This window comes from Siniperca chuatsi, linkage group LG16 (genome assembly GCF_020085105.1).
Source record: "Siniperca chuatsi isolate FFG_IHB_CAS linkage group LG16, ASM2008510v1, whole genome shotgun sequence".
NCBI lineage: Eukaryota > Metazoa > Chordata > Actinopteri > Centrarchiformes > Sinipercidae > Siniperca > Siniperca chuatsi.
In genome coordinates this window covers 4,902,360-4,928,459 of record NC_058057.1, presented here as the reverse complement: position 1 = coordinate 4,928,459, position 26,100 = coordinate 4,902,360, and the positions used below count along the sequence as shown (strand labels likewise).

General features: G+C 43.4%; 1 protein-coding gene across 2 annotated transcripts; it reads right to left on the bottom strand.

The window, feature by feature from the left end:
- On the bottom strand, positions 1 to 26,100 carry lyrm2 (LYR motif containing 2). 2 transcript variants are annotated; one of them, XM_044169633.1, is made up of 4 exons: positions 19,758 to 20,051; positions 19,164 to 19,198; positions 2,373 to 2,513; positions 1 to 718 (listed from the first exon to the last, which is right to left on the bottom strand). In XM_044169633.1, exons 1-4 carry the CDS (start codon positions 19,789 to 19,791, stop codon positions 638 to 640), a joined length of 291 nt encoding a protein of 96 aa, XP_044025568.1. In that variant the 5' UTR covers positions 19,792 to 20,051; the 3' UTR covers positions 1 to 637. The 2 variants fall into 2 exon arrangements, with proteins under 2 accessions (XP_044025568.1, XP_044025569.1); XM_044169634.1 differs by lacking the exons at positions 19,164 to 19,198; positions 19,758 to 20,051 and adding an exon at positions 25,972 to 26,100.

Below are 26,100 nucleotides of genomic sequence, written 5' to 3'. Positions count from 1 at the left end.
TTTTTTTGCTTCAGTTAGTTTTATTCTTATTTTTGTTTGATATTTAACAAGTTTTGTTTGATTATATTGACACAAATCTGATTCCATAGTCTGTAAAGGACAGTCGTGACATAAAAGATTAATTCTGTCAGAACATGTTGCATGAAGAAAGCTCAGAGTTGTATTGCAATATTACTGTCTGTAGTATGTTTAATGTAGTAACTGCTCATACAGGTTGGTTAGTTTTACATGGATAACTCTGAATATGAATAATGCACTGTGTATGCTGATGCCAGAAAACATATTTTGTATTAAGAAAGTTAACATTCTGAATGTGTCTTCGTTGTTTCATTAATTCCTGTATATACAGCACAAACAAAAGATGGGCTCAGTTAAAACAAACATCCTCACCACTGTATGGTGAGCAGCAGCACAGGAGGTTTTCAGGATGATGCCTTCAGGTCAGTTCCATCAATCCATCCTTGAAAAGGTGTCCAGCCAAAGACGAGTTTCAATACATTCTGCGTTGTTCACTTACAATGACACTACCCTGATCAGAGGTTTCCCTGTTAGCACTTACAGAGTCTCCACCAATCACATGATGGTCTTCATAGAGAGCCAATCCAGATCAGTCCATATCCACAGCAGCTCACATTATTTAACTTCTGGCCAACGCCAGAGACTTCTGCAGCTCCTCTAGATGGTTGTTAGCTTGTATGACCATCATACGGATGGCATCCTAAATGAATGAGAGGAAAGGCAGCAGTAATGGACAGAGCAGAGGATGCTGGGAAAATAAATACAATGATTTGATGTGTGATGTCTCCCCATTAAAAGCCTGGTTTATGCTCGACACAGTGTCCCCGGCGTGAGGGTCAGCACGCCAAAAATGACGTCATCGCGCATTTCACGTTGGGCTGCAAGCGGCACTTGGTCATGCACCTCTGAATTTTGTAACTAGGCACCCTAGGCGCACTTTCATTTCAACATGGACGCCAAGGGTAGACTGGCCGAGCAGGTTCACCTCTACAAACACCTCTACCACCCTTTTTTGAGAGACCACAGGGACAGCCAAATGACTCCCAATTCATGGAGAGAGATCGCCACTGCCACACTGGCAAAAGATGAGTAATTTTCTCAGAAAGTGTGGAAAAGTATGAGGGATTGTGTTGTCATTATCCCATGTTGGATAATGACATTCTTCCAGTAACACTCATTGACTTCTTGCTTATTCACATGATATTTTGTTTGTTCACCCCCTGGCCTGTCAGAGAATATTGCAACGGACAGTGCGTTGAGCATTGAGCTCTGTGCATGCTCGCAGCTCTACAGAGGCCTGCGCCACAGTGTCTCGCGTAAGTATAAACAAAGCTTAAGAGCTGTGCGCATTTACGCACAAGGCACAGCAGTGTAACTTCATTAATTGTTTAAATCTCCCGACATGCTGACAGGATTGGCCAGGATCTAATGTTAATTAATGTTCTGTGTTCTTCTACACATCCAAAAGGTCTCACACACAGTCAAGGTTCATACAGTGAAATTGTTTGGAGTATAGTAGCCGTCCTCCTTATAAACCCTGAACTCTATCACAGCTGTCTAAAAAATTTATTTCAAAAGCTAACAGTTCAATTTTGTTTCCTCTGGAGAGTTTCCTCTGTCCCGTCAAGTTTATAACGACAGTTTTTAGTTTTACTACTTAAATGTCCCACGATAGGCTATTTGCTGTGACATTACAGCGTGCATGGAAACTTTTAAAAATACTGACAGCAGCCTCTCTAATCATTAAAGTAAATCGTAAAAGAAAACACTCTTACATCAATACAACACTCAGAGACATCACTTGAAAAACTTGCGCAGTTCGACATAATTTAAAATTAATTTAAAGGCAATATATGCTACTGGGATCGGTGGAGAGAAATGTTCATGCAGGTGTGGGTCTATATTTTATGTTATATATAATATCTGTATAACGGATGCCAGCACGTTGTACGGATTGCGTTTACACCTACATAAACATCCGAACACAATGCGAGCCCGATTATCTCCAGATGTGGTCAGGCATGTCTGATCACATTCCAATCACGAGACATTTATACCTTGCATTTAAAAAAAAATTCTTATCACGATAATGTGTCCAGATACAGATCGCATTTTAATCCCAGGTGTAAATGCTTGGGACTCCTCCACCACAAAAGAAGAAGTTTTTTGGATGAGGTTCAAAACTTCTTTGATACATCTACAGCAAGGTTTTATTTAGCACTTTTAGATATCCTGATTAACATACTTCTGTTGGGAGTATGCCATCAGCTCTTCACTCAAATCAACAGACGTGGCAGGGCAGTTCTAGGTGATCTGGCTATGTAATGGAAGAGAAACACATACTATCTCTTTACCTGGTCTGTGGCGTTCTTATTCCTCTTGAACTCGTCTCTTGCCCAGTCTCTGAGATACTTCCTGTCTCCTTCATCTGGTACCTGTCGTATGGTCCTCAGCATGTTTCTGTAAATCCCCAAAACCCTGTGTCTCTGTAAAAACTGACAAAGAATCAGCAGTTTAGACTCCACAGGACAGATAAAGACACATTTTATTTATGAATGATCTAAAATCTGGACCAAGACTACTACTGATGGCTCGAACGGAGCCTGATTATGAAGAAAATATTCACATTCAGCGCAACCATTCATGCTGAATGGACTTGGAAACTTAGGTTCCAAAATTTCAACTACCATCACATACATATATACACACACAAACATACATACATATATACATAAAGTTGTGGTCAAAAGTTTGGAGCATGACAAGTATTGGTTTTCACAAAGTTTGCTGCTTCAGTGTTACTACTCCAGTAACCCTAGTCAGAGGGGTTACATGCAAAGGATGTGGGATGAATGGCTACTTCGAAACCCACAATCAAGGCTTACAGCGAAGCAACATCCACAAGCGGCAACTGATCACAACTGATCACAACTTGAGATTGACAAGATACAACACAAATGCTACGGCAAGGGGGAGACAGGACAACAGGTCAGAGGGGAGCCAGCGGCGGCTCCCCAACCAGAGATTGGGTACGAAGCCCCAACAAGTGCAATCACGCTGAACAAGGCAGCGACTGACCTGAAAGATAAGATCATGGCGAGGATGAATGCAAGGCAACCCCGACGCCAATTACAATGGCTAAGTGAAGTAGCATCAGAAAGTCTCCTAGAAGATGTGAATGCAGCATTGAGTGCGATCCCTACCACAACCATCACTGAAACCAATGAGCTGATATACGCCTCAGCAGCAGTGATCCTCGAGATGCTTGGCTATAAGAGCAACCATGGGAGCCATGACAAACAGTACCCACCATGGAAACGAAGGCTGGAGGCAAAAATCAAGGAGGCACGGAGAGAAGTGAGCCAACTGACAGAGGCCGAGAGAGGTGCAATGAGAAAGCAAGTACCCAGGAAGTACAACCAGATGCCCATACATGAAGCACTCGAAACTGCCAAACAAAGGCTCCAAGCCTTGGCCAGCAGTGGCTCTGAGAGAGGACCACAGCAACCTCCCTGAACAGAATACAGTCACCATCGCAGTGGCAGACATCCAAGAAAGAGTCTCAGGTATGAAAAACTGGACAGCACCAGGCCCTGACAGGATTCACACCTACTGGCTAAAGAAGCTCACTGCACTGTAGGAGCAGCACAAATGAACCAGCTGCTAAGGGATGGGACGCACCCTGAATGGCTTACCGAAGGGCGTACAATCCTGATCCTGAAGGATCCCGCAAAGGGTACAGTCCCATCCAACTATCGGCCAATAAACTGTCTCTCCACAACATGGAAGCTCATGTCAGGCATCATCGTGGCTAAGATAAGTGGACACATGGATCAATACATGAGCAAAGCACAGAAGGGCATTGGCAAAGGAACCAGAGGAGCCAAACACCAACTCCTGGCTGACAGAACAGTCACCCAAGACTGCAGAACCCGACACACCAACTTGTGCACTACCTGGATTGATTACAAGTAAGCATATGACTCAATGCCACACACATGGATCACTGAATGCTTGGAGATATACAACATCAACAGGACTCTAAGAGACTTCATTGCAAACTCGATGAGGCTGTGGAAAACCACCCTTGAGGCCAATGGCAAGCCACTTGCACAAGTATCCATCAAATGTGGCATATACCAAGGAGATGCTCTGTCCCCACGGCTGTTCTGCATAGGTCTGAACCCCCTTGGCCAAATAATCAACAAGACTGGCTATGGATACCGACTCAGGAACGGGGCTACCATCAGTCACCTCCTCTACATGGATGACATCAAGTTATACGCTTAGAGCGAGCGGGACATTGACTCACTGATCCACACCACCAGGATCTACAGCACTGACATTGGGATGTCATTCGGGCTTGAGAAGTGTAGCCAAATGGTGACAAAGAGAGGGAAGGTAGTCCACACAGAAGGGGTCTCACTCCCAGAAGGAACAATAGCAGACATTGAGGATGGTTACAAGTACCTTGGAATACCACAGGCAAATGGCAACCTCGAAGAGGTAACAAGGAAAACAGCAACTGCCAAATACCTCCAACGAGTAAGGCAAGTCCTAAGAAGTCAGCTCAATGGCAAGGTCAACAAGGCCCAGGCAATAAACAGCTACGCCCTGCCGGTGATCAGATATCCTGCGGGAATAATAAGGTGGCCAAAGGAAGAGATACAGACCACAGACGTTAAGACACACGAAAGCTCCTCACCATGCATGGAGGGTTCCATCCCAAATCCAGCACCCTGAGACTGTACGCTAGCCGTAAGGAAGGCGGCCGAGGACTAGTGAGTGTGAGAGCCACTATCCAGGATGAAACATCCAAGATCCACAAGTACATCAAAGATAAGGCCCCAACAGATGATGTGCTCAGTGAATGTCTCAGGCAATGGGGAACAGAGGAAGAGGTGCTGGAGGAGGGACCATCATGGGAGGACAAACCCCTACATGGGATGTACCACCGGAACATAACTGAAGTGGCTGATATCAAGAAATCCTACCAATGGCTAGAGCGGGCCGGACTGAAGGACAGCACAGAGGCACTCATCATGGCAGCACAGGAGCAGGCCCTGAGCACCAAAGCAATAGAGGCCCAGATCTACCACACCAGACAAGACACAAGGTGTAGGCTGTGCAAAGAGGCCCCTGAGACAATCCAGCACATAACTGCAGGGTGTAAGATGCTGGCAGGGAAAGCATACATGGAGCGCCATAACCAAGTGGCTGGCATAGTGTACAGGAACATCTGCATGGAGTATGGACTGGAAACCCCAAGGTCAAAGTGGGAAACACCCCCAAAGGTGGTAGAGAATGACCGAGCCAAGATCCTGTGGGACTTCCAGATTCAGACTGACAGACTGGTAATGGCGAACCAACCAGACATCGTTGTGGTGGACAAACAGCAGAGAAAAGCCGTTGTGGTTGACGTGGCAATACCAAGTGTGGCAACATCAGGAGAAAGGAACATGAGAAACTAGAGAAATACCAAGGGCTCAGAGAAGAGCTGGAGAAGGCTTGGAAGGTGAAGGCGACAGTGGTGCCCGTGGTCATCGGAGCACTCGGGGCAGTGACCCCCAAACTGGAGGAGTGGCTACAGCAGATCCCTGGAAGAACACCAGACATCTCGGTCCAGAAAAGTGCAGTACTAGGAACAGCAAAGATACTGCGCAAAACCCTCAAGCTCCCAGGCCTGGGAGCTTGAGAGGACCTGAGCTCGAAGGAGGAGACCACCCGCGGAGGGTGAAGGACGAAGTTTGTTTATTTTATATATATATATATATATATATATATATATACACACACACACACACACACACACACACACACACACACGTGGGTGAAACCGCAAGGAGGGGATGAATTTTTGAAAAATTCAAGGGGGCGCTAATCAAAAATGTGATTCATTCGGAAAAATGAAATCATAACGAATAAAATAAAGTCCTTGCATTTCAATAGGGCCTTTATCGCATGTTGGTGCTCGGGCCCTAATTAAAGTTGCAAGCAGCGATGAACGGCCCACGCCACAGACACGCCCTTCAGCGAAAACTCACACTTAGCACAACTTCTGATGCCGAAGGTCTTTAGATGGCACTGCAAAAATTTCGATCCAATGAATTCTCTAGGAGGAGTTTCTTAAAGTACAGAGCCTAAAACTGCATGTTCAATTCAATACCCTAAAGCCTGTTGGGTTCAGGGTATTGCTCCAAGAGGCATTTTCGTATGTCTTGGGGTGATACATGTACCGCTCAAATTTCGTATATGTATGTGAAACGTAGGCCTGGGGCTGCTTTTTTTTCAATTTTGTAGGGGGCACTATGGAGCCATTTTGCCACGGCCATGCCCAAGACCCACAAAAATTTCGCCACTTCTGACAAGTGGGCAAAGTTTCATGATTTTTTCGAGCACATTTAGCCCCTCAAAACTGCAATTAATTTAGACAAAGAAAAAAATAATAATCCAAGCAATTCCAATAGGCTCAGGCCCTAATACTTCCTTGCATTACAATAGGGCCTCTGTAGCCGTCTCTGCTCGGGTCCTAATACTAATAATTCTTTGCATGCCAATAGGGCCTGCACAACGGTCACTGCTCGGGCCCTAATAATAATTCCTTGTACTACAATAGGGCATCTGCAGCAGTCGCTGCTCAGGCACAAATAATTATATAATAAATTCAATAACATTCAGTTACCAAAACTGTCTTTGTTAGTCTTTCCACTTTTCCAACAATCACCAACTCTGGTTTGGTTAAAATAAACCCTTAATTCACCGTAATATTCTGGCTCTTCTGGCCCTAATAATAATAATATTAATAATAATAATAATTCCTTGCCGCCTATTGGTGCTCGGGCCCTAATAATAGTAATAAGACTAATAATAATAATTGTAGTAGTGGTTGTCGAGCAAGAACAGAAGGTGCCTTGCAATCATAGTTCCAGACTCTAAGGTTAAGTCTTTGAAAATTGAATGTCAAATGTCGTTTTTATTTTCAAATTGTTAGAAAATTGCATTTTCATTTTGACTCCAAAAGAGCACGGTGCTATGTAAATGTAATAGACTGGGGGTGCTGTTTTGCTTACTGCATTTGAGTATTGTCCACTGTACAGCAGGTTAAAGGAGCTGTATGGGTGCTACGGCCCACCTAACTCCATTGAGAAAAACAGTAATTTTACCTCGCAGATCACACTTCATTGTCACAACTGGACAGAAACAAACTAAAAATCACCAAGACTGCCTTTGTTAGTCTTTCCACTGTTCCAACAATCGCCAACTCTGGTTTGGTCAAAATAAACCCTTAATTCACCATCATTTTCTGGCTCTACGCAGCTAGCAGCTGCAAAACAGGCACCAATGACTGCAACGTAATCCTTGGAGACAAATGCGCCTGTCAAAGTAGCCAACGTCCACTAAAAATGCAACATGACAACATTATGGAAAGGATCCCTAGCGGATAGACCTTTTTGTTAAACAGTAAGATCCTTTTTGAAACAGGATCGACTCTTTATCTTGTTATTGCTCTTGTTGGCCACCAGACTCGTTGAAAAGAATAATAATTTTACCTTTGCAGATCATTGTTCAACACACTTCATTAAAACTGGACAGAAACAAAATAAAACTCCCCAAAACCATCTTTGTTAGTCTTTCCATTATTCCAACAATAACTGATTGCAGCGGGTCCAGTGAGTCAGGGACCAGGCGAAGATTTTCACTAACTGCTCAAAACACTTCATGATGGTGGAGGTGAGTGCTACTGGGCGGTAGTCATTCAGGCATGTGTCAGGAGTGTTTTGAACTTTTTGTGGACAGGGACAGTTGTTGTGGTCTTCTTAAAAGATGTGGGGACTAGAGGGTGGAACAGCAACACGTTGAAAATGTCTGTGAAGACATCTGTCAGTTGATCTGCACACACCTTGAGAGCTCAGCCAGGGATGCCATCAGGTCCAGGTGCCTTGCGTGGATTTGAAGGATCTACACACATCTGCCCTGGAAATTACTAGTGGGCAGGGGTGCTGGGCCTTTTGTACCTCCTCAGCCAGGAAGTTGTCCTCAAAGCGTGTATAGAAGGTGTTAGGTTCATCTGGGAGAGATGCAGACATTATCTCAGCACTGCTGGTTTTCCTTTTGTAGTCAGTGATAATTCTTAGTCCAGCCCACGTGTTTCTGGTGTTGCAGCCCTGGTAGTTTTCAGCCTTTCATACCTAAATGGACTGAATGAATGGAGTGTTTTATATGATAAAACTAGCACTCCTGGGTGTTATTTGATAAAGGCGACACGGGTGACGGTGCTAGACTAGTACTCTTTAGCTCGACTCTTTATCTTGTTTTTGTCCTGTTTTTAAGCCATATCCTGCACTACGCTTTTAGTCCTGATTGTTTTTATCTATACGTTTTAATAAGTGACAGCATTTTACTTATCAAGTGCTTGGATTTTAATTTAAGTTTGATTCCCGGCCCAGATAGCCTGTTAAGGCTAGCACAACCGACTTTTTAGCTTTGAGAGCTAACCAACTCAGTGGGTACTACAGATACTGGGCCAAGACGAGCTATAATCTGCTATCTGAAGCCTAATCTCCGCAGCACAGGTCAACTGTGTATCACTTCTGCTACAGCTGATAAAATCAGAACAACGATGTGGGCTCCGGGTTGGAGTCCCTGCATCTTCTACTCCTGCAAAGACAATGGCTCCATTTACCTCACAAACCAACTGTGTCAGCTGCATCCATCTTGTCCAGAGATGGGAAGAGCTGGAGCAAAGAATTTCCACCCTCGATCAGATTCAGAAAGCAGAAAAGATCATAGACACCGTCATAGCTTTCGGCGCTTCACAAGACAACAACACCACTACTGGAGAAATGGACTCCACCCCATTCCACCGATGAAGCTGCAGCCCCATCGTCATCTACTGCTGCTGCTGATCTTAAAAAGGGTCTGAAAAGTTGCTAAATCTAGTGAGAAAGTCGCTAAGTTGGAAACACTGTGTTGAAGCTGCCTAAGCCCGGCCCACAGTAAAACTCCTCACAGAGGGCAGACGACAACAGGACAGAAGCAGCACGACCAGAAATGACAGCAAAACGTGTCTCAGAATAGTTTTTTCTGTTCAATCGGCTTAGGCACTGTGAAAAAACGTCTTATAATGGTAGAGAAAACCCTGCTGTTTATTCCAGCATCATGTTGGCCAAAATGTTGGTGACATTAGAGAAAAAATTCATCATGTCCTGCCCTTAAGCAGTACCAATTTATCTTCAAACACAGGAACCTTAGAAACAACTGTAAAACCAGATAAATATTTTCACTGCTTTGCTCCTATCGACCTTCTTCAACTAACTTTGACGATTAATTTATTTAAGCCATCAACCTGTCTCTTAGACCCCATCCCAACTAGGCTGCTTAAAGACGTTTTACTCTTAGCACTTCATTACTAGATATGATCAATCTTTATTAACAGGCTATGTACCACAGTCCTTTAAAGTAGCTGTAATTAAACCTCTTCTTAAAAAGCCTACTCTTGATCCAGGGGTTTCAGCCAACTATAGACCTATATCTAACCGTCCCTCTCTCTCTAAGATCCTTGAGAAAGCAGTCACCAATCAGTTGTGTGACTTTCTAAATAACAATAGTTTATTTGAGGATTTTCAGTCAGGATTTGGAGTGCATCATAGCACAAATACATCACTGGTGAAAATTACAAATGACCTTTTAATTGCATCAGACAATGGACTTGTCTTGTTAGATCTTAGTGCTGCATTCAACACCATTAACCATCACATCCTATTACAGAGATTGGAACATTCAAGTGACATCAAAGGAACCGCACTAAGCTGGTTTAAATCCTATCTATCAGATCGATCTCAGTTTGTACATGTTAATGGTGAGTCCTGCCTGCACGCCAAAGTTAGTCACGGAGTTCCACAAGGTTCTGTGCTTGAACCAATTCTATTTACCTTATATATGCTTCCTTTAGCCAATATTATTAGGAAACACTCCATAAACTTTCATTGTTATGCAAATGATATCCAATTATATCTATCAATCAAGCCACATGAAACTAAACAGTTAGCTAAACTTCAAACATGCCTTAATGACATAAAAACCTGGATGACCTGCAATTTCTGATGTTAAACTTTTACAAAACTGAAGTTATTGTACTTGGCCCCAAACACCTCCGACACATTATCTAGATGATAATGAGGTTAAGTTATTATCTAGATGTAGTTGCTCTAGATGGCATTCCCTGGCCTCCAGCACCACCGTAAGGAATCTCTGAGTTATCTTTGATCAGGATTTATCCTTTAACTCCCAAATGAAACAAACTTCAAGGACTGCCTTCTTTCACCTACATAACATTGCAAAAATCAGGCACATCCTGTCTCAAAATGATGCCGAAAAACTACTGCAAGCATTTGTTACTTCTAGGTTGGACTATTGCCAATTCCTTATTATCAGTCTGCCCGAATAAGTCCCTTAACACTCTCCAGTTGATCCAGAATGCTGTGGCAAGTGTACTGACAATAACTAGGAAAATAGATCATGTTTCTCCAATATTAGCTTCTCTGCAGTGGCTCCCTGTAAAATCCAGAACAGAATTTAAAATCCTTCTCACCTACAAAGCTCTTGACGGTCATGCACCATCGTATCTTAAAGAGTACATAATACCGTATTACCCGACTAAAACGCTGCACTCCCAGTGTTACTTGTGGTTCCTAGAGTCTCCAAAAGTGGAATGGGAGCCAGAGCCTTCAGTTATCAAGCTTCTCTCCTGTGGAATCAGATCCCAGTTTGGGTTCGGGAGGCAGACACCAGCTCCACATTTAAGAGTAGGCTTAAGACTTTCTCTATTTATATATAAATATATATATATATATATATATATATATATATATATATATATATATATATATATATATATATATAGTACAGTGGTGTGCAAAAGTGTTTGCCCCCTTCCTGACTTCTTATTTTTTTGCATGTTTGTCACACTTAAATGTGACTAATGTTAAATATTAGTCAAAGATAACACAAGTAAACACAAAATGCAGTTTTTAAATGAAGATTGTTATTATTAAGGGAAAACAAAATCCAAACCTACATTGCCCTGTATGAAATAGTGATTGCCCCCTAAACCTAATAACTGGTTGGGGCACCCTTAGCAGCAACACCGTTTGCAATAATTTGCGATGAGTCTTTTACAGCGCTGTGGAGGAATTTTGGCCCACTCATCTTTGCAGAATTGTTGTAATTCAGCCACACTGGAGTGTTTTCGAGCATGAACTGCCTTTTTAAGGTCATGCCACAGCATCTCAATAGGATTCAGGTCAGGACGTTGACCTTGACTATTAAACCCTGTAACGGGCCAACCAATAGCATTTTCTGCAGCTTAGGACTTGAATTTTGTCAACTCCGTCTGGCACACACAAAGTCATAGTGATATAATATAAAACATGAAGGAAATGTTTATTGATTTATGTTGTATTAAATACGAGACATTTTAATTAGTTGTATAATTAAAAAGTTTGATATCGTTTTATTCAAGAAATACATACCATTATAACGTTGCCCACTTAAATTTCTGTTGATAATGTAATTTATCTTTGTGATAAACATATGTCATTTATAAACACAAAGAACACAAATTATGTGTACCATAGAAACTTTTTATTGATAAAAACTCATTTTATAAATCATTATGAATCTATATTTAATGAATATAACAGAAAAAATACGTCTGACAGAGGTGACAGACGGACAGAGTAGGCCGGAGACACCAAGATGGAGACACAGGTGGATTTATTTCAAACGATGCAAATACACAGTGAGTAGATTAATGGAGAATGGTTACTGATACCACCCTTTAGCTAGCGAGGTTGGAGATCTGAGGTAGAAGACACACTGGAGACAGGAGAAACACAGAGCAGGAGTCGGGAGCTCAGGAGAAGGAGAAACACTCTTTTTCGTTGGTTAGGAATCCGAGACGTTGTAGTGCAGGATACGGAGAACTGTCCTTGTTACGAACAAGACCGGACACTGAGGGAGGAGAGTGGTGTGCTTTTGTACTGGGGATGGAGTATTGCAGATTTTATTTCAGGTGTGTGATTAGTGACAGGTGTTCTGATTAGTATTCTGGTGAGGGGGTGCATTGTGTCTGTGGGGTTGTGGAGCCTGGCGTATCCGTGACAGTGACTTCTCTATGACAGACTTGACAGCCAAATGACGGAGTTGATGTCATATAGAACGAAAAATAGTTCACAAACATAAAAAACCTGGAAGCACACAGAAAGCCATTTAAAACATAAATACTCTTTTTCATTGTTTCAGATTTTAACAGAAATCAGCTACATCAAAAGCTTAAAAAAAAAAATCTGAGGATTTTTGGCCCTATACCAGCCCAAAGCAGCGCACCGTGCAGCGCAAGTCTCATTACTAGTTTCCGACCGATGCAGTTGTCATTTTTCATGCCCAGCACCCACTTTGTGTAAGTAGCAAATGCACTTGTGCCCATCTGTGCATCAGCCTGAAACATCACTGAAATCAGGACCAAACATGGCCAAGGACCACATACGACGTGTATGTCCATCCATCCATCTTCTTCCGCTTATCCGGGGCCGGGTCGCGGGGGCAGCAGTCTAAGCAGGGACTCCCAGACTTCCTTCGCCCCAGACACTTCCTCCAGCTCCTCCGGGGGGATCCCGAGGCGTTCCCAGGCCAGCCGAGAGACATAGTCCCTCCAGCGTGTCCTGGGTCTTCCCCGGGCCGCCCCGGTGGGACATGCCCAGAACACCTCCCGAGGAGGCGTCCAGGAGGCATCCGGATCAGATGCCCTAGCCACCTCAGCTGGCTCCTCTCGACGTGGAGGAGCAGCGGCTCTACTCGAGCTCCCCGTGTGACTGAGCTCCTCACCCTATCTCTAAGGGAGCGCCCAGCCACTCGGGCGGAGGAAGCCCATTTCGCCGCTTGTATCCGCGATCTTGTCCTTTCGGTCACTACCCAAAGCTCATGACCATAGGTGAGGGCAGGAGCGTAGATTGACCGTAAATCGAGAGCTTTGTCTTTCGACTCAGCTCCTTCTTTACCACAACGGTCCGATACAGCGCCCGCATCACTGCAGACGCTGCACCGATCCGCCTGTCAATCTCACGCTCCATCCGTCCCTCACTCGTGAACAAGACCCCGAGATACTTAAACTCACTTTGGGGCAAGGACTCCCCACCCACGCGAAGAGAGCAAACCACCTTTTTCCGGTCAAGAACCATGGCCTCAGATTTGGAAGAGCTGATTCTCATCCCAGCTGCTTCACACTCGGCTGCAAACCGTCCCAGTGCATGCTGCAGGTCCTGGTTTGAAGAAGCCATCAGAACGACATCATCTGCAAACAGCAGAGATGAGATCCTGTGGTTCCCAAACCGGACACCCTCCGGCCCCTGACTGCGCCTAGAAATTCTGTCCATATAAATTATGAACAGAACCGGTGACAAAGGGCAGCCCTGGCGGAGTCCAACATGCACCGGGAACAGGTCTGACTTACTGCCGGCAATGCGAACACAGCTCCTGCTCCGGTTATACAGGGACCGGACAGCCCTTAGCATAGGGCCCCGGACCCCATACTCCCAGAGCACTCCCCACAAAGCGCCCGGGGCACACGGTCGAATGCCTTCTCCAGATCCACAAAGCACATGTGGACTGGTTGGGCAAACTCCCATGAACCCTCGAGCACCCGATGGAGAGTATAGAGCTGGTCCAGTGTTCCACGACCGGGACGAAAACCACTCTGCTCCTCCTGAATCCGAGGTTCGACTATCGGACGCAATTCTCCTCTCCAGTACCCTGGAATAGACCTTACCGGGAGGCTGAGAAGTGTGATCCCTCTGTGATTGGAACACACCCTCCGGTCCCCTTCTTATACAGAGGGACCACCACCCCGGTCTGCCAGTCCAGAGGCACTGTCCCAGACACACACGCGATGTTGCAGAGACGTGTCAGCCAAGACAGTCCCACAACATCCAGAGACTTAAGATACTCAGGACGGATCTCATCCACCCCGAAGCCTTGCCACCAAGGAGCTTGCCAACAACCTCAGTGACTTCGGCCAGGGTGATGGATGAGTCCGCCTCCGGGTCCCCAGCCTCCGCTTCCTCTTCGGAAGACGTGACAGCGGGATTGAGGAGATCCTCAAAGTATTCCTTCCACCGTCCGACAACATCCCCAGTCGAGGTCAACAGCTCTCCACCCGCACCGTACAAGGTGTTGGTGAAGCACTGCTCCCCCTCCTGAGCCGTCGGACGGTTTGCCAGAATTTCTTTGAGGCCGACCGATAGTCCTCCTCCATGGCCTCTCCGAACCTCTCCCAGTCCTGAGTTTTTGCCTCTGTGACCGCACGGGCTGCAGCACGCTTAGCCTGCCGGTACCTGTCAGCTGCCTCGGGAGTCCCACGAGCCAACAAGGCCCGATAGGACTCCTTCTTCAGCCTGACGGCATCCCTTACTTCCGGCGCCCACCACCGTGTTCGGGGATTGCCGCGCGACAGGCACCAGAAACCTTGCGACCACAGCTACGAGCCGCGCAGATCGACAATGGAGGTGGAAAACATGATCCACTCGGACTCAATGTCCCCAACCTCCCCGGGATCTGGGAGAAGCTCTCCCGGAGGTGTGAGTTGTAGACCCTGCTGACAGCGGGCTCCGCCAGACGTTCCCAGCAGACCCTCACGATACGCTTGGGCCTGCCAAGTCTGTCCGGCTTCCTCCCCGCCAGCGGATCCAACTCACCACCAGGTGGTGATCGGTTGACAGCTCCGCCCCTCTCTTCACCCGAGTGTCCAAGACACGCGGCGGAGGTCAGATGATACGACAACAAAGTCGATCATCGACCTCCGCCTAGGGTGTCCTGGTGCCACGTGCACTGATGGACACCCTTGTGCTTGAACATGGTGTTAGTTATGGACAAACTGTAACTAGCACAGAAGTCCAACAACTGAACACCGCTCGGGTTCAGATCAGGGGGGCCGTTCCTTCCGATTACCCCTCTCCAGGTGTCACTGTCGTTGCCCACGTGGGCGTTGAAGTCCCCCAGTAGAACAACGGAGTCCCCGGGTGGTGCACTGTCTAGTACCCCTCCCAGGGACTCCAAGAAGGCCTGGTACTCTGCACTGCTGTTCGGCCCGTAGGCCGCCACAACAGTGAGAGACCTGTCCCCCACCCGGAGGCGGAGGGACGCGACCCTCTCGTTCACTGGGGTAAACTCCAACACGTGACGGCTGAGCTGTGGGGCTATGAGCAGGCCCACACCAGCCCGCCGCCTCTCCCCGCCGGCAACGCCAGAGAAATGGAGCGTCCAGCCCTTCTCGAGGAGACGGGTTCCAGAGCCCAGGCTGTGCGTGGAGGCGAGGCCGACTATATCTAGCCGGTAACGCTCAACCTCTCGCACAAGCTCAGGCTCCTTCTCCCCCAGCGAAGTGACATTCCATGTCCCTAGAGCCAGTTTCTGTGTCCGGAGATCTGGTCGCCGAAGCCCCTGCCTTCGACTGCCGCCCAGATCTCTCTGCACCGGCCCCTTACGGATCCTCCTGCGGGTGGTGGGTCCACGGGAGGACGGCCCCACGTCGCTCCTTCGGGCTGTGCCCGGCCGGGCCCCGTGGGGAAAGGCCCGGCCACCAGGCGCTCGCCGTCGGGCACCCACCCCAGGCCTGGCTCCAGGGTGGACGTGTATGTGGCCTCTGTAAACTTAGCTTATTCCGCCAGGCTGTAACAGACATCTGTAATCTCCTGTCAGATGATTAGGAGACTAATGCCAGCTGTTCCTATGCACTCCCCATTGCTGTCAAAGTCACTGCTGCACTGCATTTCTTTGCAAGTGGGTCATTCCAACATGCCCAGAGTTCTATTGGAGGCATGTCACAATCTACCAAGTTTGGCCATACATGCAGTTTCCTCACTCTGATTGGTTTAATTCATATTACGCCCAAAAGACACCTATGATTAATTAAGAGACTAAATACAACCCCTTTGTGCCTTACTTTGCGCCGTTTAACTAGCAAAAGTAGAGTTGAACACGCCCTAAATGCACTTGCGCCATGCACTTTAGACCATGCACTATAGATCGTTTAAGTAGGGCCCTATTAGTGTCCTAGTAACCAAACTGATCAACTTTCAAACAAAATAACAGTAACGGTGAAAGACCTATTTTCGTCATATTTCAACAGACAGCATCTATTACAACTAGAGATGGGACAGTATAATAAAATTAAATATTGCAATACAAAAATGTGACGACATGTATGGGTCAGAAAAATTAATGGGGATATTATATGTGTGTTTTACGGCAGTAGTAATCACAAATGGGAGTGTGACCATCACAATTTAACAAGGTCTCCATCCAAATTACAGTGGTGTGAAAAAGTTTGCCCCCTTCCTGATTTCTTATTTTTTTTGCATGTTTGTCACACTTAAATGCTTCAGATCATCAAACTAATTTCAATATTAGTCAAAGATAATATAAGTAAACACAAAATGCAGTTTTTAAATGAAGGTTGTTATTATTAAGGGAAAACAAAATCCAAACCTACACAGCCCTGTGTGAAAAAGTAATTGCCCCACCTGTTTAAACATAACTGTGGTTTATCACACCTGAGTTAAATTTCTCTAGCCACACCCAGGCCTGATTACTGCCACACCTGTTCTCAATCAAGAAATCACTTAAATAGGACCTGCCTGACAAAGTGAAGTAGACCAAAAGATCTTCAAAAGCTAGACATCATGCCAAGATCCAAAGAAATTCAGGAACAAATGAGAAAGAAAGTAATTGAGATCTATCAGTCTGGAAAAGGTTATAAAGCCATTTCTAAAGCTTTGGGACTCCAGCGAACCACAGTGAGAGCCATTATCCACAAATGACGAAAACAAGGAACAGTGGTGAACCTTCCCAGGAGTGGCCGGCCGACCAAAATTACCCCAAGAGCACAGCGACGACTCATCCAAGAGGTCACAAAAGACCCCACAACAACATCCAAAGAACTGCAGGCCTCACTTGCCTCAGTTAAGGTCAGTGTTCATGACTCCACCATAAGAAAGAGACTGGGAAAAAATGGCCTGCATGGCAGAGTTCCAAGACGAAAACCACTGCTGAGCAAAAAGAACATTAAGGCTCGTCTCATTTTTGCCAGAAAACATCTTGATGATCCCCAAGACTTTTGGGAAAATACTCTGTGGACTGACAAGACAAAAGTTTAACTTTTTGGAAGGTGTGTGTCCCATTACATCTGGCGTAAAAGTAACATGGCATTTCAGAAAAAGAACATCATACCAACAGTAAAATATGGTGGTGGTAGTGTGATGGTCTGGGGCTGTTTTGCTGCTTCGGGACCTGGAAGACTTGCTGTGATAAATGGAACCATGAATTCTGCTGTCTACCAAAAACTCCTGAAGGAGAATGTCTGGCCTTCTGTTCGTGACCTCAAGCTGAAGCGAACTTGGGTTCTGCAGCAGGACAATGATCCAAAACACACCATCAAGTCCACCTCTGAATGGCTCAAGAACAACAAAATGAAGACTGGTCTAGTCAAAGTCCTGACCTGAATCCTATTGAGATGCTGTGGCATGACCTCAAAAAGGCAGTTCATGCTCAAAAACCCTCCAATGTGGCTGAATTATAACATTTCTGCAAAGATGATTGGGCCAAAATTCCTCCACAGCGCTGTAAAAGACTCATCACAAGTTATCGCAAACACTTGATTGCAGGTGTTGCTGCTAAGGGTGGCTCAACCAGTTATTAGGTTTAGGGGGCAATCACTATTTCACACAGGGCAATGTAGGTTTGGATTTTGTTTTCCCTTAATAATAACAACCTTCATTTAAAAACTGCATTGTGTTTACTTGTGTTATCTTTGACTAATATTTAAATTTGTTTTATGATATGAAACATTTAAGTGTGACAAACATGCAAAAAATAAGAAGTCAGGAAGGGGGCAAACACTTTCACACCAATGTATATTATTTACACTTTGTAATGACATTTTTAAATTGTTTACATATTAGCAAGACAATGCCTTTGTGGCTCATAAATAACGCAACATATCTGCACAGGCATACTTTTATTATATTGTATCAAGGCTGTATCAAATCGTGAACCACATTATGCGTATTTAATCATATTGTGAGATCAGCATATGGTCCCATCCTTATTACATCGCAATTAAAAAAAAATAATAATTTGATTGGAAATTGACATTGGCCTTTGTGACTAAACTGTTGCTGTTTGTGTTCACCTTCTACGAAGTCCATTACATCTGGAGAAATGCTATATTTTAATTAAGACGCATAGGAGCTGCATTTCCCACCAGTTTAACCAGAACATCAATTAAATTTTATTTATATATAGCGCCAATTCATAACAGAATCTCACTATCTCACTGCATTTTTCCTATAGAGCCGATCTAGACCGTACTCTTTATAATATTGATTACAGAGACCCAACAAATCCCACCATGAGCAAGCATTTGGCGACAGTGGCAAGAAAAAACTTTAAGAGGCAGAAACCTTGGACAGAACCAGACTCACTGGTGGGCGGCCATCCGCATGAATCTCCACAATGCTTTTTCTCCATCTTTTTCTCTCCCTTTCTGCTGCCTCTCTGTCTGGCTGATTATTTATCCTCTACCTTCTCTTTCTCTGATACTCTCTGTTTCTTGCCCTCTTCACCTCTAATGAGAGGTTGTGTTTAGCCATTTGTACCTGAAACATTTTGAAGTAAATAGCCTTCTTAGTCATTGATATGCATCCATTAAAACACTTCATTAATGTAGTAATGTATGTAAATAACTGAAAATCGAGTACTAATTTCAAACACATTATTCAATTATAGAAGAGAACTGAGAGTTGTCACCTCTGTCAGCATAGATGTCAACTCCATAAGATGGAATATTTGACGGAGTTGACGTCTTACAAAACAACAACAAAATGTTAGATTTTTTCATTTAACAGCATAGTCGTAGTAGTAGCCATTTTATTATAAGTTGCTAAGAGTTCTCTTAGTACTAATCAAAATTTTTAAACCATAATTCTTCTTTGGTTTTGATTTAAAAGGGCAACTGAGTTGACCTATTATGATTGAGATACACCTGAAATATTATTTAATGAATTTCTCAAAAAAATAAATAAAAAGCTTACCAGGGCTTGAGCAGCATTCCTGCCTTTTTTGAAACCTGGAAGTGAGACAGGGGTCCTTAGGATATAGCTTACCATTTCTATGCCTGATTAAATTATGTTTCTGTAGAGGTCTGACGGAGTTGACAAAAATCTGGGACACAACTTTAAAATGGCCAACATTTTCATAAAAAATATATTTTAAAACAAAGATGATTATAACAGTACATTTTTACACCTATGTTATTATTAGGTATTATTAGTTTTAGATTTTGAAGGCTTTTTAAACACATTTTTTAATTGTTTGAATTCTTGTCTGGGACAAGGGTGTTTTCTGGCATAGAGCAAGTTTAGAAGTTAAAAAAATTAAAGTGGACCAAAACATTTTATAAATCATTTATTTCATGTATATAAATCATTTAAAAATATATTTTCAATCTAAAAAAATGGAATTAGTGTGTTGATAAGTAATAATTAAGTTTTTTTTGGTAGGACATGATTTGTCCCAATTCTCAAGAATGGGTGCCTTATCGTACAATAAGTCAATAACGTAATTATCGCAACAGGCCTTGACATATTTTAACCGACAACTTGTTTTATACAGTTTTTAACACTCACGGGTCTGCATGTCCACAGTCTTCACTGGCCACATCCGGTCACCAGCTGAGCAACTACTTCGCTGCGCCGATCCTGTCACAACCCCCACAGTCACACCCACCAGCTCCACCCTGTGGCTTGGCACTCAAAATCTCTTACAGCCCTTCACAAACAACTCCATCAGTGCCACAAATAGACTCCTCAGAGAACCCAAAACGCAATGAAGAACCATCCATCCATCCATCCATCCATCCATCCATTTTCTACCGCTTGGTCCCGTTAGGGGTCGCGGGTGACTGGAGCCTATCCCAGTGACTTTGGGCCTTAGGCAGGGTACACCCTGGACAGTGGCCAACTCGTCGCAGGGCTAACACAGACACAGACAAGGACAGACAACCATTCACTCTCACATTCATTCAATACGGGCAATTTAGAGTTATCAATTAACCTACACATGCATGTCTTTGGACGGTGGGAGGAAGCCGGAGAACCCGGAGAGAACCCACGGTAACACGGGGAGGACATGCAGACTCCACCCAGAGAGATTGTGTGATGTTGGTCTGGTCACGATCTCCTTATTGGGAGGCAGGAGCTTTAGCCGCTCTGCCACCGTGCACCCCCACCAATGAAGAACCAAAAACTTCAATTAGTCCTATACCAATCGTAATTAGCAATAGAATCACTTAAGGTTATTCAAACAAAGCTGTTAACTTCTCTAATTTGCATTATGTCACATACCAATCCATACCTGTCACACCCACTACATGTACAATGAAGCTAGCTCTTCTGAACATCACATCCTTCACAATCCTTTGATTTTTTATTACTAGCTGGTGACGTCAAAATCCACGCGGATATCTCAAAAGACAGTTGTGCAAATTAACTTAAAGCACTGCTTGATAATTTTGGCCTATGTCAGCATGTGCAGGAGCCCACCCACTCTAGGTCTCCATACTTAAACACTGGTCAAGAAATTAGCTCTACCAGATCACTTCTGTGTGTGTGTTTTGATTTGTCTGTTACTACCAATCCTCCAATCTCAACGATGGCTGTAAAAAAAGAGGTACTTTTCAGACAAGCAATATCTACAACCTCAAGTGAAACATCAGACTCTGTTGATGTTCTGCTGAATAATTTCAATTCCAATGGAGTGCATATTATAAACAACATTGCACTCGTAAAATATAAGGCAATCACTTCTAAACAGAAAGCACCTTGGAGACATGATCCAAATGTAAACCTAATGAAACGAGAGTGCAGAAAAGCTGAATGCAAACGGCATAAAACCAAACTTCAAATACACCATGATATCTACAAAGGCATGCTCCACTCCTACAACAATACTATTTGCAAAGCAAGACAGTCTTTTTTTCTACAATATTATAAACATAAATAAAATAATGCAAGTGTACCTAGCTGCAGACACAAAATGGCAGACCTGCGCAAGAGCACCTCCACAAATGACAGGAAATCACGTGACCTCAGCAGCGGAAGTTGGTCTTCTTGTTGTTTTTGCATAGCAGGCCTTACTGTAAAAAATAACTTTATAACTTTAGTCACTGGTTTTGGTTAAAGTAGCGATATAGGGCACTTTATTTGATGAATTTACTATTTATCAGACCACGTTTCCTGCCCACTCGCCGAGCTCCGGTTCTGGTGCCCATTTGGCACCGCTCCCCACCAGCATCCCCCGCCCCCATCCCGGGCCTGAAAACCTTCTCACTCCCCCGGTGCGCCGAGCTCCCAGTACGGGCAGAGTCAGCTAATAGGACGGCTACATTAGCTACACGGCTAAATGAGCTTTGGTGATGGTATCTGTCCTTCAGGAAACTCCGTAAATCACAGAGAGTTAAGGTAGAGCAGCAGGAGGACATCAGGGGGAAAACCAGAATACATTTGCTCCATAAAATAGAATCCAATTTCGCCAAAATCAGTGAATAAAGTTGTTGCGTTTCATCTTTTTCCATTTTCTGCCACAAGTGGACTATGCACGCACATGCGCAATGTAGATGTTCACACAAAAACAACACGAAGAGGACCAACTTCCACTGCTGAGGAGAGGTGCCTCTTGCGGAGGTATGCCATTATGTCTGCATCCAGGTCCCTCTCAAATAATGTCAGAATCAGAAATACTTTATTGATCCCTGAGGGGAAACTCTTTTGTTACAGCAGCTCGCCTTTACGTCATTGCACACAGGAATAGAAGTACTAGCAAAAAATATAATACACTATAATACAGGTCAGAAAATAAAGACCAAAGAGGAGATTTATGGATGTAGTGAGAGAGGACATGAAGTTAATTGGTGTGAGTAAAGAAGATGCAGAGGACAGGGTTAGATGGAGGCACATGATTCGCTGTGGCGACCCCTGAAAGGGAACAGCCGAAAGGAAAAGAAGAAGAAGAATACAGGTCAGAAAATAAATTAAGTACCAAGTGGGTATAAGTATAAAATAAAATAAGTGTGAAGTACCAAGTGGGTTAACCGGTTGATGATAATAATACGGTATAAGGTAATAGTGCATGAACTGTCAAGTTAAGTGTAGCTTATTAAGGTTATAATGAGACGGAGGATATTGCACAGCAGTAATAGAGGTATGAGTAATATCAAAATATAAATAGGGAATTTTAAACAAAAATATCGCACAGGAGTATTACACAAAATATTGCACAATTATGTCAAGTATTGCAGAGATGTAATGATCAATGTCCAGTTTAATGACTTAGGGTCATGTGCGCACTCTATTTGCTACAGTAGAGCGACTGACGAATCCTGTCCCAAAAATAGCTTCTCATAGCTTGAATATCTCTCAGCAGACAAGTGCAAAGCATCCTTTTTCAAAAATAAAATTAATGGTATCAGACTTGAGATCAGCTCAGGCCTGAGCCAAACTATCACTGTACAACCACGTTAGAGTTCAGCCCCATCAACAGAAACACCTTATCAGAAATAGTGCAGCACCTTAATTTATCCACTTGTTGTCTTGACAGCAACTTGTTTTTAGCTCCATAGAAACAGATGTTGACATAGTGAATGTCTGGCACCTTTCCTTTAGCCATGAAAACCACAGTTGTAAAGCCCTTATTAAAAAAAAGGCAACCTAGATACTCCTACCCTCAGCAACTTCCGGCCCATCTCAAACTTACCCTTTATAGGCAACATTATAGAGAAGGCAATTTTTAACCTTAAACAACTATTTTGATGAATTTCAATTAGGCGTCATGCTAATCACAGCACAGCTCTTATATAGGTTTTAAATGACATTCATTTTAATAGTGATTTTGGCGAGACATCAATTTTAGCACTTTTAGACCTCAGTGCAGCTTTTGATACCATCTCTCAGAGCATACCTTTACATAGACTGGAACACTGGGTTGGTTTTTCTGGAACAAATTTTAAATGGCTGAAATCATACTTGGAGGGCCGGTATTATTTTGTCAAAATGCATGACCTTAACCTGTGGTGTCCCTCAAGGATCAATTCTCAGCTCTCCTTTTCAACCTGTACATGCTCCCACTTGGCCACATCCTTCAAAACAAAAACCTAGCTTATCATAGTTTACTGATGATACCAAAATTTACTTAGCTCTCTCACCAAATGACTTCGGTCCCACTGAGTCACTATCCAAATGCATTGAGCAAATAAATGCCTGGATGGATCAAAACTTGTTACAATTAAACAAAGACAAAACAGAGGTCATTTTATTTGGCAACAAAGATAAGAGAGGGTTGCTGCTCACCTAAAAGGACAAGGCACTAAGCACAAAAGAGCAGGTTGGTGTTTTAATTGACTCAGAGCTAAGTTTTAACAGTCATGTAAAAGCAATAACAAAATCGGCATTTTATCACCTTAAAAACATAGCCAGGGTCAGGGACCTCATGACAAAACAAGATCTGGAAAAATGATTCATGCTTTTATATCCGGTAAAATTGATTACGGCAATGGACTTCTGACATGCCTTCCTAAAAAGACCATCAGGCATCTGCAACTTATCTAAAATTGAGCTGCAAAAATTCTTACCAAAACCAAAAGAACAGCCCACATCACCCCAGTTCTTAAATCTCTACACTGGTTGCCAGTAAGCCACATAATTGATTTTAAAGTCTTATTTATAAATCATTACATGGAGCTGGCCCTAAATATACAACCGATATGCTCAAGCAATGTAAACCTGCAAGATCTCTCAACATCCCATCCACTGAAGTTTTTTAATTCACACCGAAAACATTGTTCTCAAGCGCTTTTAACTAAATGTTTCTAAACTTCAATATGTGTTATTAACTTTGAACTGTGTCGTTTTAACTTTGAATTATGTTGTGTTAACTTCTGAATTGTGTTGTTTTTAACTTCCCTGTACAGCACCTTGAGTCTATCTGTGTATGAAACATGCTTTATAAATAGAACTGCCTTACATTAACTGAACTAAACTTAAACAGTGTCTCAAGCTGCTTTTCCACTAAAAGTACCAGGAACTACTTTTCAAGGAACTAAAAAAAAAGTTCCTTCAGCCTATTGTTGTGTGCATTTCCACCGCAGTCTAAAGCTTAAGATTAGGATTAGGATTAAGATTGGCACAGATTAGGCAAATTACATCCATTAGGTTACACCCATCATGCAGCTATAGTAGTATATACTTGTTTTTAGATACAAGAACAGCCACTATACACACATTTAGTTCTACAACTATTTATTAATCTGCAGAAATATAAATGTGCAAATTACAGCATTTGTGTGCTCCAGCAGGAGACATGGGACGAGGACGATATATGATTTACCTTTAACCCATTGGTCAACTAGTGTCTTCCACCACGGCTTTTGCAGCACAGTAACTGAGCCGTGTCTTCCACCACAGCTTCAGCAGCGCAGTAACTATGAGCCAGAGAAGGCCGGTCTGTGATCCAGCAATGCATCAATCCAGATGGACAATCCACCGCTGGTCAAACGTTGGTCAAACCTTCAGCGCAGCAAGCCCCACCGCGAAAGTTCCGGTACTTCTGAAAAGTACTACGCAGCAGGGACCTTTTGGGGGGTAAAAAATGTCCCCTGTACTTAATTTAGACCCTGGTTCCTGCAGTGGAAACACAGCTTCAGACTGGCTGGTAGATGTTAACACTTGTTTAGCCTGAGATTAAGCCTGTAAACTAGTCCTCCAAACAGTGTGGAGAGACGTGTTTCAAAACATATTTAAAACTACTTTATAGGACTCGATTTACTGAAGTAAGCTTTACTACTATCCCACCAACCTTCATCTCCAGAAGTTTAAATTGCGCTCATAGCCATTATTTTTGGTCTGATATGTGCTTTTATTATCGATGACATCCTCCTGAATTTCATGTGATGTTTATGTGTATGTGTTGTTGTTTTGCTTCCATATCATGGACAAATCTAAGCACTAACTATTACTCTATTATTAACCTGACAATTATTTTGACAAAATTCCACATTCATACTATTAGTATTACTATATTACTTACATATTACTTTTTTTTTTAACTTTAAAAAATTCTAGGTGGTATTTGCATTGTGCCTCCCTGTCCCCCACCCCCAAAACCTCTCTCTCCCACCATTGAGTCTGGTTCTGTCCAAGGTTTCTGCCTTTTAAAAGGAAGTTTTTTCTTGCCACTGTCACCAAATGCTTGCTCATGGTGGGATTTGTTGGGTCTCTGTAATTAATATTATCAAGAGTAGGGTCTAGACCTGCTCTATAGGAAAAGTGCAATGAGATAACTTGTGTTATGAATTGGCGCTATGTAAATAAATTTAACTGAATTTAATTCATAATGGCAAATGTAACAAAATTAAGACATGATTAACATTTTAGGACTCACCATTTAAGGACTTAAGAATAAACTTTGGATAATGCAAAGGTCCCCGTTTAATCGCTGTTTTGACTTTAGCTGTAGTATGTGTTTCTCTACAACGCATAAATAAAGTTCTAAAACACAGAGAGAGAGAGAGAGAGAGAGAGAGAGAGAGAGAGAGAGAGCGCTTGATAACCCCAATAACTAAAATATTTAATCCAAGTTACTTCACTGTAACGTTACAACTGGGGTTGCAAAAGGACGTCTTTGAATTGTAAAAACGATTAAAGACTGACAAACAGAGCCGTCAAAAGTCCGTAGCGCTGTAGCGTTAGCTAACACCACTAGAAAGATCCCGTTTGTGTTGCTTAGGTCTATCGACCAATCCAGCTTTTAGCAATACACATTTTTCCTTCCACTGCTGTATATATTTACCTGTTTTAAAGAAAGGGCTGCATGCGGTAACCTTGAAACTGCCATCTCAGAGCTTGGCTATAGCCTCCGTATTAGGTGATCCATTCTGCACATGCGCAAAATAAGTCCTGTTAGTCAAAGAAGGTTACC

Excerpts from the sequence above, each read along its gene's own strand:
- lyrm2 (XM_044169633.1), bottom strand. The coding sequence starts at position 19,791 with ATGTGGCCAGTGAAGACTGTGGACATGCAGACCC. Across the intron at positions 2,514-19,163 it reads GGAATGCTGCTCAAGCCCTG|TTTTTACAGAGACACAGGGT; the intron begins GTAAGCTTTTTA and ends ATTCTTTGTCAG. Across the intron at positions 719-2,372 it reads ATAAGAACGCCACAGACCAG|GATGCCATCCGTATGATGGT; the intron begins GTAAAGAGATAG and ends TCATTCATTTAG.